The sequence below is a fragment of the Fukomys damarensis genome, unplaced genomic scaffold (genome assembly GCF_012274545.1).
Source record: "Fukomys damarensis isolate Sample0158 unplaced genomic scaffold, DMR_v1.0_HiC HiC_scaffold_23, whole genome shotgun sequence".
In the NCBI taxonomy this organism is placed as follows: Eukaryota; Metazoa; Chordata; class Mammalia; order Rodentia; family Bathyergidae; genus Fukomys; species Fukomys damarensis.
The window spans coordinates 27652226-27667414 of record NW_022900935.1 but is presented as its reverse complement, the minus strand read 5'-3'; the positions used below and the strand labels follow the sequence as shown (position 1 = coordinate 27667414).

General features: G+C 43.8%; 1 protein-coding gene across 4 annotated transcripts in view; it reads left to right on the top strand.

Moving 5' to 3' along the window:
• The window catches only part of Agbl4 (ATP/GTP binding protein like 4), a 1213327-nt gene extending 1199745 nt beyond the window's left edge, over positions 1-13582 (top strand). For 2 of the 4 annotated variants that reach the window (XM_033767835.1, XM_033767838.1), the window contains 2 exons: positions 5521-5617; positions 6349-6685. In XM_033767835.1, coding sequence (XP_033623726.1) covers positions 5521-5617; positions 6349-6607 — 356 coding nt within the window. In that variant the 3' untranslated portion in view covers positions 6608-6685. Of the gene's footprint in view, positions 1-5520; positions 5618-6348; positions 6686-12203 lie in introns of those variants that run through there. The other 2 variants (XM_033767837.1, XM_010610280.3) reach the window with 2 other exon arrangements.
• Positions 13583-15189: the final 1607 nt, after the last annotated feature.

The window sequence follows — 15189 nt, the reverse complement described above, 5'->3', positions numbered from 1 at the left end:
CCTGGTATCCTCAGTTAAAGATCCTGTGTGTTTTCTTCATATCACTGTCACAACCACAAGTATGTGTGCATTTGGCTTTTTAACACTTCGTTATGTGTCTCCAGTTCTAGGATTAAGAACCAGTGCCTTGATTTGACTGGATTTGTTGTGATTTGGTTTCATTTTTAACCACAGTAAAGCCTGAACCTTTACTTTCAAGGAGCTGAACATACTGGATGATCCATAAATATATATGGAAGAAGGAATGACGAACACAATCCGTAGATACACACTGGTCTTTATTGCCTAGAGAATGAAAGTATAAGATCCTTAATTTGGTGGCCAAAGCCTTCACTAATCTGACCCCTGTGTAGTGCTGCAACCTTTCTTCTCTGCACTCCACCCTGCTCTGTCCTGTCTCAGGCCATGAGCCCCAGCCACACTGAGCCTCTGCCGATGCTTTCCCTCTCCCTCTCCCTCTAAGATTTGTCTTTGTCCTTGAAACCTTTGCTATGTGTCTGCCTCCTTCAGTTTTTCCATATGGAGTACAATCTCCCTCTACACATCCAGAAAAAAAAATCGGTGTTCGATATTCTGATTTTATTCAAAGGACTACCAAAGCCTATGCACACAGTAAGAAGACACAGAGGTCTGTCTGCTACCTGTCACTTTCAAACCATGAATCTCACGGTTAATTATGTAAACTCTCTGGTTTTCAGTATTCTCATCCATAAAATGTGTGTGGAATGGGTCTTTGGCCTTGAAGGGTCTTAGGCAGGATGGGTAACAGCAACTACACTGCACAAAGTAAACTCTTTAAAAAAATAGTAGTTGCCTCTGTGTGACGGTTCTACAGCTTGTTGTAATATCATTAATGAAGATGTGTTGCTGCCCTACTCTAGACTACAAAGTGTATTTGTCTAGTTTTTCTTTACACAACCCCAACCCATCACTCTTTGAGGAGCCAAAAGATTGGATGAATCGATAGATGGATGACAATGGGCAATACATGTCCAGACCCTCATCGCCTGGTTACGAGCCTCATGAAATAGGAGGTAGGGCTACTGACTGTCACCCTTTATTTTGAAACATTTCTGAGTGGAAGTCTCTGAACAGGTCTGAGCTTCCAACAGTCCTCTCCAAATCCTCCAGTATTACTGATTTAAGTTCCCTGGTACTGCCCACCTTCTGGCTGGCCATTTCCTGTCATCTGTGAGAAACAGGCTAGTGACCTATGCAAGAACCTGAGGATGGAGAGATTTTCAACTTATGGGTGATACTGACATTTTTGTGGGCAATGAATACTTGGGAGTTTTCATCCCTGTTTTTCTCTTTCTTGATACTGTAGTATATTGAAAAAGGTTCCAGCCAAGAGAATTATTGCCTCTTCTTGCCTGCATCTTAAATCTTTGTTCAGAGACAGCTTATTTTAATTGAAAATGTTCAATCAATCTCTGCTCTCCTCCCTACCTGTGTCTCTTTCCTTGACTCAAAGGGACTAATAATCTGGAATGAGGCTTTAGGAATATATGAGATGGATGTAGTGAGGGATGTACCTCAGAAAACTCCCACCTTTAAAACAACATCTTTTAAACAGAGCTTGTCCAAAATGATAAACATCTTATAGTGGAATTTTTACTGGAATAACCTTACTCCTCAGAAGTTTGAGCAGACAGAGGAACGAGGATACTGTGCGTGGTTGCTTCAGGTCTGGATCTCACTGTAGTGGAGAGGAAGAGACAGGCTTCTCTCTTGCTATTCCTTCAGCCCCATGGCCCTTATCAGATGCTGCATGTACCCCATCCCGAGGATCATGCAAGGCAAGTGTTATCACCCATATTGTGCAGACGAAGAAAATGAGGCTCAGGGGGACAAATTCCTTATGCAAATTCTCATGTTTTAGTCCCCTATGTCTATGGTAGAAAATCTCCCCAAACTTAGTGGATTAAAACAGCAATAACTGTTCTTTCATTTTCTCTGTGGGTCAGAAATTAGGAAAGATCTCAGCGGGGGGCTCTAATGTGAAGTCGATGCAGTTACGGCCGGACAATGGCTGGAGCCAGAGAGCATAATGCTGAAGGAGCTACTTACTGCCTGAGCAGGACTCTCCCCTCTTGCTGTCTTCAGTTCAGCTCAGGACTCAGCGAAGTCAGACCACTCGCGTGGAGGCTCAGATCTCCACTTTAAGGATCCCAGTGAGCAGGGTACAAGTTGCATTGCCTCATCTGACCTTGATCCAGAAGTCATACAATGTCACTTCCTCCCACTTCCACCATCTGTTTGGCTAAAAGTTAGTCAGAAGCCCATGCAAATTCAAGGGGGAAGGGATGCAACCCAACCCACACTTCTCTGTGAAAGGAGTGTCAAGGTCATGTTACAGAATCACACGTCAGATAGAAGATATCATTGCAGACATCTGTGGAAAATACGATCTATGGACACAGCATGTGGCAGAACCAGGGTTTGGATGAAGCATATCTGTTTCCAAAGCTTCAGCTGCAACTTTTTGCCTCGCTCTGCAGGGACCTCTGCTTTCCTCTGTGAACACACCCCTGCTTCAGTCTCCTCCAGCTGATGGAGAGTAGATGGGTTAAAAGCAGCCAGTTTCTCCCTGCAGGCCCTGGTTATGAGACCACCTCCAGAGTCTGCTGGTCAGAGAGCCCACACCTAGTGCCAGCCTGTGAACTTAAAGAAGGAGACAGGAAAGGTCAGTCACATCCAGAGGAAGAAAGAAGGTGGCAGCACCAAAAGCACAAACAGACTGCAGTGCAGCTTGCTTGTCTGGTGTTTTTCCTTCTCCCACCAGACATGGCCTGAGATGACTCAGGCTTTGACAGAAAAGGTGACTTCAAGTAGCGAAACAGTCCAGGGTAGTGGAAAACATGTTAGGCAGGTCTGGATTTAAGTTCTGACTCTACTATTGCCAGTCCTGTGGCCTTGGGCAACTTCCTCAACCTATCAGTGCCTCCTTTGCTAGGTTGTTTAGACGATTACATGATATGTAATATGATATTACATGATATGTAATATGTCCCAGTGCAGTACCAGGCACATAGTAAGTGCTCCATGAATGCCAGTCTTCACGTCCTGGACCATGTCCGACACCAGCTCAGGGACTTCTTGAAGAAGGTGGTGAGATCTCACTTGAGTTGTTCTCAAAGGTTGATCCATCTCCAGGGCCCTGAAGAGAGAAGGCTCAGAAGCCACAAAGAGGCTCAGCCAGCACCAGAATCAGGCCTGCAGCTATTGCCCCTTCATTCTGCAAATGGAATCATCTCCACTGTGACTAAGACTTTTCCCACCAAGTGCTTCCCTCACACATGTCCTGGCATACTACAGGCTTTCAAAAATACCTGTTTGGATGCATAGATGGGAGGATGGACAGATGAATAGGTGGAAAAATCATTTCTGCACTGTTGCTTATTTTGTGTTCTCTACCGGAAAGGCTTGTCTCAATTGTCCTGCCTTTACAATTCATCTGTGAGTGGTCCTTCCCCACCAACCCTCTTAGCCCAGTCTCTGAGTCCTACTCCAATAAATGTCACCATGCAAGACTTCTCCTGAATTAGGGGTGTGAGTAGCATTACTTGGTAAACTGAGGCTTCTGACCACTAACCAGGTGAGAGAGAACAGATATGAACATGAAACAGTGCGACTTCTGGAAACACCAGAGAGGAAGGGCCTAGGTTCAAGCTCCAGCTGCAGAATTTACACGATGCCCAGCATTTGGGGAAATCATTTATCGTCTATGAATGATGGGAGTAATAATAGAACTATCTTATTGGGCTATTGTAAGGATTGAGTCAATATGCCTAAGAATGCCCAGCACAAATTAAATGTTAGATAAGTGTTTGATATTATTATTTATTCATTTAACAAATGTATTGCCAGATGACTGTGAGTATTTAGATGATGGAGTAAGACACTTTCGCTTCTGCTCCTTACACTTATAGTATAGAAGAGGCTACTGAAAAGACAGTTAAAACACAGGATGGCAAATTTTCTGGTTGGTGAAGAACTAGAAAAGGACATGGAGATCTAGAAGGGACCCTGTCGCAGTATGGGTACTGAGGAAGACTCATCCAAGGAAAGACAACTGAACTGCACAGCCTGGAGACTCAGGAGGAGCTGGCCCTGGAGGCCCATGAAGGGAGAGGGAAGTTCCCTAATTCACAGTGTGAAGGGCAGGGGTTGGACAGCGGGAGGCAGTGAGCATGAAGCTGAGAAAATAATCAGGGACCCAACTATGAACAGCCCTATAAGTCATTCCAAAAGTGTGTGCTTTCAAGGCAATTGGGAGCCACTGATGTGCTTTACTCAGTTGGTAGCATGGGAGGATCTCATTTTTGAACAACGCTCCTCCCTGGCTATGCTGTAGAAAATGTTCTGGATGGGGGTGGGGGAGCGTGTGCTATGCCAGGAGCCCGTTAGGACTTGTCAATAATCTGTGGGGAAAATGATGCGGGCCTATTCCAGGAAAATGCAAATAAGCCAACCAGTTCAAGAGATAGAAGGTCTCATGGGGAAAGCCTGGTGATGGCTTGTGTGTTTGGAGCTGAGAGTGAGGGAGAGGGAACGGCTAAGGGTTAGGTGAATCAGCATCTAACTTGTGCCCTATGATGCAAGCCATAGGTGCTTTGAATGAAGTCAACTCAGAAGCCCTGGAATTGTGGGACACGGACAGTACTCACAGTCCTGGAAGGAGAAGAGAGGGGAGGAGTGTACTGGAAGGCTCTTCTCAAGGGATACTGAGGAACTGGAGAATTGATGGGTTTTCAGTACCTGAAGGGAAGTGGAGGAGGCCCATCAGGCAAAGGAAACAGGATATGTGAAAGCCCAGAGGTGCGAGATCTGATACACATAGCAAATGTTCTGTACCACTGAATAAATGATCATTGTACGAATTCATACTAGGGTATTAATGGACAATATAGAACTGGCAATTTATCTCTCCCTGGGGAGGTTGTGCTTTGATAAATAGACCATAAACCTTATGCTAAGAATTCACTGTTGGTAGAATGTCAAAGCAGAATGGAGATGCTATTTAAAGTCAGGGTTTTACCATTCTACCTGAGGCTACCAAGTAGACGACTGATTCCCAAGGGTCAGGCAAACCCTGATCTTACACAACAAAGAATTTCTTGCCCTTGTGTCTCACTTGTCTGGCTTTGTTCTGAGTCACCGGAGGCCAGGCCAGGGAAACTCTTTATCTCCAAAGAGATGCAATGTATTCTAAAAGCTACATGCACAGACTTTTGAGTAAGGCTAACCTAGATCCCTTTACCAGTTCCTCCCCTTCCCATTTCTGTAATCTTAAGCAAATTATTTAACTTCTGTGCAATTTAGTTTGCTTATCTGTCAAGTGAGAATAATATCAATAATTACCATCAGATTTTGTGTAGATAAAAAGACAGAATATAATAAAAACTTGGAGCAAAGAGTGGTTTTAGTGTTTTTATTATTGTTGCCTTTTCTATTCCTAGGCCTCTTTTTCACACTCGGTTGTTTTTCAGAGTCTCTCCTTAACACGTACACCTGCAGATATGAAGCTGGGGCGGAACGTGGCGAGAACGTTTTTAGATTACTACCGGCTGAACCCCCTGGTGGAAAAGGTGGCGCTTCCCATGCCAAGACTACGGTAAGCAGCAGAGCAGAGCAGTTGGGCTTCGGTCCTACATAACTGGCTTTTGAGGTTCAGGGTTACATTCCTCAGCTTCACCCTGGCCCTCAGTTTCCCATCCGTAGCACAAGAGAGACAATTTCAGTCCTGCCAGAGACCGTATGAGAAAGAACAGTGACTCTCCTCTGTCTAGGATATTATTAAGTATCATCTTCTGATGTTGCAATCCCAAACTATAGCTCACTGAGGCCTAGGGAAATCCCTTGGCTTATCTGTGGTCTGAGGACATCTTGGGGTCCATGTCCCACCGTGCAGTGAGTCCTGTGCCTCAAATCCTCAGATCCACAGCGCCTGCATGATGACCATACTCTGATGTTATGGCGAGCGAGTGGTCCCAATTTTTATTCTGACCTGGGAATCATCAGAGGTGTTGCTGGGGGCTAAAGCTGGTCCTTGTTCTACGTTAGTCTGAGTGTTTCCATTTGCTATTTCATCTGCTAGTGTGTCCTCTAGGCTTTCTGTATGAACCCTGGGTCTTCCATTTCTTCGTCTGTAAATTGGGTACAGTGGCGCACACTTTTCAGATTATGGTGAGAGATGCATTAAGCACCCAGTAACAGCATCAGGAATACATGTTATCCCATCAGTGTGTTTTTTTCCCTTCCCTTGAAGACTTGAAGGTTTGGGACTAGGGGGGATTTACCCTTGAGATATTCCACTGTGGGTCCTCTGATGGGGCCACCTTGCAGATCCAGTGAAGAGAGAAGACTGGAAGGTAAACATCCATCTTATCTGAGAGCTAGGCAAGAGCTGGACATGCTGGGTGTTCCCATGCCTGCTGACAGCCAGTGCAGTGAGCATTTGGGTAGTGACACCCAAAAGCATCTGGAATGTGCTGGCTCTGCCCTATCTCTAGACCTCATCACCTACTCCCCCTGTGGCCCATCCTTCTGGAAGGACAGGACAATGTCCGACAACCTGTTCCCGCCCAACCATTCTTCCCTCTGACCTTGCCCAGATACTATGGTGCTTCGGACCTTTGCACCTATATATGTTCCTACCCTATCATTAATAAAACAAAATACATCACTGCTATTTAATGTATGAAGTACTTTTTGCACATCATTTTGTTTATTCACTATAGAAACTATATTTCCCATCTTGCAAATAAGGAAAAAGAGGTTCAGAAGGGTAAAAAGGATTGTGTGAGGCCACAGTTTTTAGCAGATCCAGGATTTGATCATAAACTCTTAAGACTCCAGAGCCATCTAGACATCCAGATAGAGGGTCATCAATTTGGGTTCAAAATCTCTCCCAGGCTTCTAGGATCTATGCAGATGTGTCCAACCTGTGGCTGCAGGCCACTTGCCCTCTTTTATTTATGTTATAGTACCAAATATAAAAAATAAAGGAAACTTTACTAGATATACATTAACTACATTATATATGTTATATGCAGCCCTTGATAGTTTCCCTGTACTCGGTATTATCCAGGTAAACCAACATGTTTGATATGGACATGTCTGATATGGGAAAAGGGGCAAATTTCTAGGCCCCTCAATGCTTTTCTCTGCTCCTGAAGGGGGTAAATAACAACAACCTCTACAGGTGATCATAAAGATTAGACACCCACTCACTACAATACTCAGTGGCCAGTAGGTGCTCAAAATGACTTTATCTCCTCTAGCTTCTGGGTTGTGGTCCCATTCTGTGAAGCTCATGATGATCTAGGGTAAGTCCCTTGGCTTCCCTGGCTTGTCTGGATGATGTCTCAAGGTCCATATTCTGCAATCAAGTGAGTCATGGTGCTCTGAGCCCCAGGTCCACCTAGAGTCTCATAACAACGTGCTCGGAAGGTACCTCGTCTCAAATTGCTCCCAAATCATTTGTGTCCCGATCCCAGGCATTAGAAACTCTTACAGAAGGGTCAAATCTATTTTTCCTCTGTACTCCTGCAGTACCTACCCCGCACTGAACATGCATGAATGTATTCATTCATTCATTTCCTCATTCGCCTCGGAGAAGCAGTACTTTAAGCCAGGTCCTTGGCAGGAAGGATGTGCTGGAACAAGTTGGTGATAAAAGCATGACCCTTGCCTTTGGGGAGCTCACTTCTAGAGGAAAGTGCTTATTTCATTCTTAGAAGACATTCTTGATTAGTTGAAGTTCTTAAAAAATTAAAGCTTTATAAAACTCAAACGAATTCTCGGAATCTCATTTACAAGTTAATTTGGGGATTATCTCTTTCAGGTCCTCTGTCAGCCTGAATAAAATTATCTTGATCCTCAGCCACTTTTTTCCCACATGTTAGGTCATCATAGACCAGTGAAACAGTGCTGACACTCAGGGAGATTTTCTGGATCATCTAGTCATTCGTGATGGGGACACTGAGGCCCAGGGAGTGAAGGTGTGGGTCCAGGTGACTTGGTTGGAGCCAGAACTAGAGCCTAGTCATTCTCCACCAAGTGTGCTCTGTATCAGTCTGGGAAGTGTTCTTTGAGATGGGGCTGAGGGTCAGAAGGTGCAGGGCAGACCTAGGATCTCTGAAATGCTCAGAGCTCTCCTTGCTCTGAGCTTAGGAGCTCTCTTAGAAAAGAGCAGGAGAACTCTTTCCTCACTAGCCAACAGACTTGAGGACTACTTGAACAAACCATGTCTCTGGTTTAACAAACTATGAATACCTCTTGGCTCTAAATTGATAAGTAACCCTTTAAGAATGATTTTCCAGAAGCATAAGCCTCTGAGTTTTAATTTTGGAATTGAATACTCTCCCCAACCCTTTCTTTTTGGTTTTATTTTCCACTCGAGCATCAAATAGCTTAAGTGAAAGAGCAGTTCTAGTTATAAAGGAAAATTACATGTTTTGAGTCAAAATTAATCTTTGTTTTCTCCCATCTGTATGGATAATTACAATATGTCACTTTCCGCCCACATGCTGGCGGGAGCTGGTCGGCGTCCTCGGGTGCTGAGAGGAACAGCAACATTGGCACAAGAATTTGGGCTCAGGGACGTGTAGTCGATGACCAAAGCTGAGGCCCCACATTTTTTGAACACAGTGATACACAGATCTAAAGCCCAAAAGGCTCCCACCAAATTAGATGGGAGAAAAAAGCAGGTGAAGTGAGCTTCAGTGGGTGGATAAAGGATAAGTGCAGACGGCGGGCTGGCCTCTGTGCATGAGACAGGCTTAGGCTCTGAGCAAGAGGGGCGGTCCTGGTGTGTGTGTGTGTGTATGTGTGTGTGTGTGTGTGTGTGTGTGTGTTTGTGTGTGTGTGTGGAGTGGATCACAGATAGCCCTTGCCCACTGGGAGCACACATTTACAGAGGATAAGGCAAGCACACATACAAGCAACCATAGCAAACAGTATACAACAAGCACTTAACTATGGGTCAGATTATGTCCTCTCAAAACCTGCCAAGGTTCCCCATTGCCTTCAGGGTAATGTTCCAGCTCCTCTTCTTGCTATTCAAGACCTAAATTTTAAACTTCATTTCCTGCCTCCTACTACTGCCCTGGTGAGCGTCTGCTTCCACCACCTTGTGCCTTGTGCTTCCGCCCACTTTCATGCCTCCGTGTCTTTATTTATACTTTTCCTCTTCTTGGAATGTTCTCCCTTTCATCTTTTACACTGTGAACTCTTACGTGCCTTGCAAAACTTAGTCTAAATGTCACACCCTCCGTCCTCTGTCCCTTTTCTCCACCTCGGACACAGCTATTTCCTCTGTGCTAAGCTCCTAGCTACATCTTGTACACAACCATAGCATACCATGTCCTGTGGTCATTGTCACCACATCTTTGCATGTCTGGCTTCTTCTTGGAAGCAGTCTTGCTCCGTTCTGTCTCTTCAGTGCATGGTGCAGGGCTGGCGTGGATATAGTCCTAAGTCGGTCTTGAATGTGACTGAACATAAAGTGTTAGAACTAAAGAAGCTCCCAGAAATCATCCTTTTCAATCTTTTGATATGATAGCAAAGAAAAGTAAATCAAAATCAGATATTACTCTCCCACACAATCTGGCAAGTGTTTGGCAGCTGACAGGTGCTTTTAGTGGAACTTGAACTTAGTTTTAAAGTGTCTAAAGGATTTAGATTGATGAAAGGTAATAAGATAAAAGAAAAAAATATGAGAAAATGAAAAAATGGAAATAAAGTGTTTGTAAACTGGGAGGGGAGGAGGGGGTGAAGGGAGGACAGGGACAAGGGGAAAAATGAGAACCAAGACCTGTCGTGTAAAGGTACAAGATCCCAATAATGAATGTAACTATACTGTATACCTAAAATGTACCAATAAAATCAATTTAAAAAAAAAGAATTTAGATTGATGAGAGGGAAAGGCAGGAAAAGGCATTCTGTGTTGGGGGCCAGGTTGGGGAAAGGCAAGAAACAGGATCTAACAAGACATTCTCAGTATACCTGACTATGGCAAAGTCCAGGATGTTTAGAGTGAAAGAGGTGGCAAAGATAAGACCAAAAGCTCATTTCCATTTATCCCACACTCCTCAAGTACCTACTCCACATCAGACCTGCACTGGGCCCAGGAATTACAGAGGAAAAGCAAATATATCTCACACTTATGGCCTCAGGGAATAGACATTGGGCAAAGAATGACCTAGTAAGTGGTGAGTGAGGACTGATGTGATGCACCAGGTGCTGCAGAAGCCTGGAGAAGGAGGAGATCTACTTGGGGGAAGTTGGCTCCCAGTGGAGACAAGTTTGGAGAGGTAGGAAGGAGAAGAGCCTCTGCAGAGGCCAGTGGTTAGGAAGTCTGCCTTCCAGTGCCTCTTTTCTCTCTGTGCCCCCACTATTTCTTACAAAAGTTCTCTTCCTAACCCACCCCGAGTCACCGTGCACAGTCACACTCCTCTGAGCCACTGAACACCTTATTCCCATGTCACCACCTATTGACAGCTGCCCCTCCTGTCAACCAAAGTGAGCTTATCTCTAGGGCCCACACACCTCCCTTTGTTCCCATAAAAACAGACTTATGTCCTGCGCTTCTTCTGGGTGTTAAAGACCGCACCCATCAGTGACATATACAAAGCACCATGTAATTTTAAAAATCTTCCCCAAATTCCATTTCACCAGAGACTAAGAGACAAAAAGGCATGGATTCTTCTCCTTTTTTGGAATGAAGAAACAAGCTCAGGGAAAGGAAAGGACTCCTTCAATGTCACATTTTCTCAAGGCTCGGAGAGTAACTCAGTGGTAGAGTGCTTGTCCAGCATCACAAGGGCCTAGGTTCAATCCCCAGTGCCACAAAAACCAACTCCACAAATAGAAAAATGGAGTTCATTATGCATAAGCAACATCAAAAGCATGTGCTTTGTAACACCAGGATGTTACCAAGGACTGATTTCTAGACAGATTTTACTTATATTAGTCTTATGGCACATTAGCAAAGTCCAATGAGTGTCAATTTTCAAGCAGTTATTATTTTATGTAGTTATTCTGTACAACTATCTCCTCTACTAAACTTTAAGCAATAATGAGAGTAGAATCAACGTCTGCCTTATCTTTGTCACCTCTGGAGTCTGTCGGACCATACCTAGCACCCAGTACCTTAGCCCCACACATCCATAAGTTAACATAGGAAAGGGAAGACACCAAGTGTGTCTACTCATATTAATTCACTTAACCTTACACTACCCCAGCAAGATTGGGAGATTTTATTCTTGCTTTACAAATGAGGCTCAGAAGGATAAATAACTTTCCCAAGGTCATACTTCTTGGACTTAGCCAACATAGAAATTCAGATCAGTTCTTTTGGGCTCAAAAACCCATTCTTCTCACTGGAAATAAATTCAAGTCCAGTGAGTGAATGTCACAGCAACTGATTACTCAAAAACATAATAAACAAGGTGCATTGGAGATAAAATTAAAAAACAAATACAATTTGGTCCCTGCTCACCAGGAGCCCATTGTCTAAAATGTGAGTAAAGCAGACAAATGAACAGTGAACCACGTTAAGGGCATTGCACTGGGTTCTGGGTGCTGGGTCCCGGGATGTAGAAATCAGCCAAACACATCTCTGCTGTTCAGGATCTGCCAGGCTTATTGGAAAGACAGCCACTATGAAATGCCATAATTAGGCTACGCTGAGGAATATAAAGGGGCTCTGAGGCCCATGATGATTACGTGGGCAATGAGGTTTCAAACCCTCTCAAGCAATAACTCTCTTTTCTTTTTAACAAGGATGCCAAGGCTTTCCAAGGACTCAAGGCAGGCAGCTCTGTTGGCTTCCTTCCAAAACACTAAGCTATAGCTTTTCTATGTGTTCATCCCTGTCCTGTGGTGGAATGGGTTGAATGAGTTGGAATCAGGGTGGAAAGGTGGGAGGGCTGGAGCTGTAGGACAGTTACATTTTCCCCGAGAACTAGAATAACACAATGTATCCATCCATCCATCTAACAGGCATTCACTGAGCAATAGTGCCTGTTTTAAACCAGGCCCTGAGCCAGGATCTGGGGACACAGAGAAGAGGAGGACGAGGTTACTGTTCCTAGGAGGCTACAGTCCAGTGGGGAAGACAGACATGCACTCAAAGGATTTTCTTGCAGTGTATATATGTGCTGTCTTCTCTCTTTCTGTTATCTCCCCTTTTGCAGGAAAGAAAAGCCCCCTCCTTACAAGCACCCACTTCTACGGGGCCCGGCCAGCAACCACCCCAACGGCAAAGGGGACAAGAAGAGCTCAGTGAACCACAAAGACCCTTCAAACCCTTTTTAAAGATGTGGCATCCAGGGAGTCTTTGTGGCGGCAGGAGCATGCATTTCCTGCTGGGACATGAAATTAATCACCCTTGTCTGGTTTCCAAGACAAGGATTTGAAGGATAATGCATAGAGTAGTGAAAGAGAAAGGGGGAAAAAAAGAGAAATTTCATCATTGATTTTCCAATGGAAAATCAATTGTGAGCCTTCAGCTCAAGGCGGAACACTGTAAGAGACAGGAACCAAGTGAGCACAGGCACAATATAGAGATCTACACAGGACAAGGAAAGCAACACACCCCCCTTTAAGAGGTCTGACACATCTCAGGTCAGTTCTTTGGACGCTCCTTTACCTTCTAAAGTTATAGTTACCACAGATGTTTCCCTTTGGAAGGTCATAGTTGTGTATAGCTTTAGAAAATACAATATCTGTATTTTCTGATCCAAAACAATAGCAACAACACACACAAACCCCAAGCAAATGTACCATTGGGAACAATGGGACAGAAGTTTTGAAATCACAGTGGTCGCTGTATCTATAAGCAGCGTGCTTCCTGATTCCCCCAAACCCCCAGCATGCAACTTTAGAGACTATTCTGAGAGCTATTTCTCAATTCTGGGGTAGTTTAATCAAAACTTTAACTACAAAGACGAAAAGTATTGGTCATTCTTTTCCAAAGATCTGTATGGCTAAGATCTGCAGTTCCTTGGTAACAAGTTTCATGTCAGACCCCTGAAAAGGTGAGTCACTGATAATCTGTGAGGAAACAAGGGTGATTGCCAAGTAAGGGAAATGCAAATGACAAAAGAATGTACCCTCAGGCTGGTAGGAAAGATAAAATAAAAACAACAGCAGAAGCAATTCCCAGGATAGGGCAAGCTAAATATTGTGCATTTTTCTGAAGAGTAAAGTGCCTTTGTATGATGAATGGGTCCAGGGGAGCCCGCTCTCTTCCTGTCTGTGGAAGCAGCAGGCTGAGTCACCATGACAGCGTGCTAATTAAAATGACCTCCTGGAAATGAGGATTAGGAGATAGGGAGAGGAAGGAAGGCTCCAGGGAGATAGGGCTTTTAGTACAAAGCTCCAGTTAAGCATTCTTTGGGCTTATGTTGGAGATTTTTGAAGTTCACTGCAAAAATCAAGAGCAAAGCTTGTTCTCCTTTTGCATGTTGGTTTTCAGAAATGATAACAAAGAACCATATGTTAGTTGGCTACAGCTAACTGTGTTGTATATACAGCTTCTCCCCTGGGCTTTTGTTGCCAGAGAACATAAATAAAGTGGTTTGTGCAGCTCCTCTGTTCCTGAGTGTTCTTGGCACCTTTCCTTTTATGTGAAACCCCCCTCAAGAACCTATAAACCAAGCCAAAATTGGAATAACTCTTACTTTGGGTTCAGGGACTCTTTCATCAAGATAAGGAAGAACAATCAGATTTGAACTTCCAGAAGTTCCTGTGTCAGTTTTGAGAAGTTTAATTGACTACAACCAGCTCCGCATGAGACAAGAATCTGGCAGTCTTTCAGAGACGAAAGCATCACTTTAGAGAGCGGGCACAGAGGCAGACTGTAGAAAATGAGAGAGATAATAGTCCAGATCTATTTTTCCCTGGCTAGGACACATCCATATATCATGATTATATACGGGCCCCATATTACAAACTGCATGGATGAATTAGGCCACGGGCCACACAGATCACAGATATGCTACTAGCTTAAGATCAAAAGCTTGCAGACAGGTAAATGGGTTCTAATGTGCAATTCAACACCCAGTTCTATGTCTTCATAACTTACACAGGTTATTTAACATCTATGGATCTTAGTTTCCTTACTTGTAAGATGGTCATGGTAATATCTACCTCATTGGAATTGCTACAGAGATTGAAGGAGCTTAGGTATGGAAAACATCAGCATAAAATGTTATGTGCTCACTGAATGATAGCTGTGATTTGTTTGGACAGTGGCCAGAATAATGAAGTGTCTGAAAATCATTCCCCAATAGAAATAGATGGGAAAAGTGCAGCTGTTTATCTTCTAGATTAAAAAAAGGAGCAAAATTACAGTCTCTACAAAGTTAAAGGGATATCATGAGAAAAAAGAAGAAAACTTTTTCTATTGCTCAAAAGTAATAACCAAATCCAAGGAGTGAGTCTCAGAAAGACAAATTTCTAGTCAGGCTAAGGAAAACTTTCTGTCAAACAGAATTGCCAACCACTGGAGGGACTCCTTGGAAGACAGTGAGCTCCCCATCACCAGAAGTATGAAAGCAGAATCTAAACAAACATATGTCAAGGAGAAAATTAAAGGAAGTTCTTTCTCGAGGTATACACTGGATTGGAAACCGGGATGCTGTGCCTATGACTCTGGAGAGAAATGGCATGTACAGAATAAAAGACATAGTGCTGGGGATTTAGCTGCCTGCTTTGCAAGCACAAGGACCCAAGTTCGATCCCCAATTAAAAAAAAAAAAAAGAATAAAAGTCATTACTTAACACCAGACACAACAACATTAAAGTGTCTCTGAATTACAGTATGTGGACCCTGCTAATGTTTTACTCTTTAAGAAGGAAAAAACAAGACTACAAGGTAGGCTAAGAGTTACTTTGCAATAAGACAATCTGCCTCTCCTCATTGGCAGAGTAGAAAGGAAAGGGCTAATTGAGACGCCAAGGATTATCAGTGGCCCACCTGGTGACCTTGGCCTGTGCAGTTTCTCTTTAGTTTTCCTGGTCAAGGTTACACTCACTCATTATGTCAAGCTAGAGAGGAAAGTTTTCCAGCCATGACATGGAATATAGGACCCCGCCAATAGGTATTAGTCAGAAAATACTGGTCCACCCAACCTCAGCAGGGTGTGCTACAGCCTGTTGTCTCATCTCTACATCTGA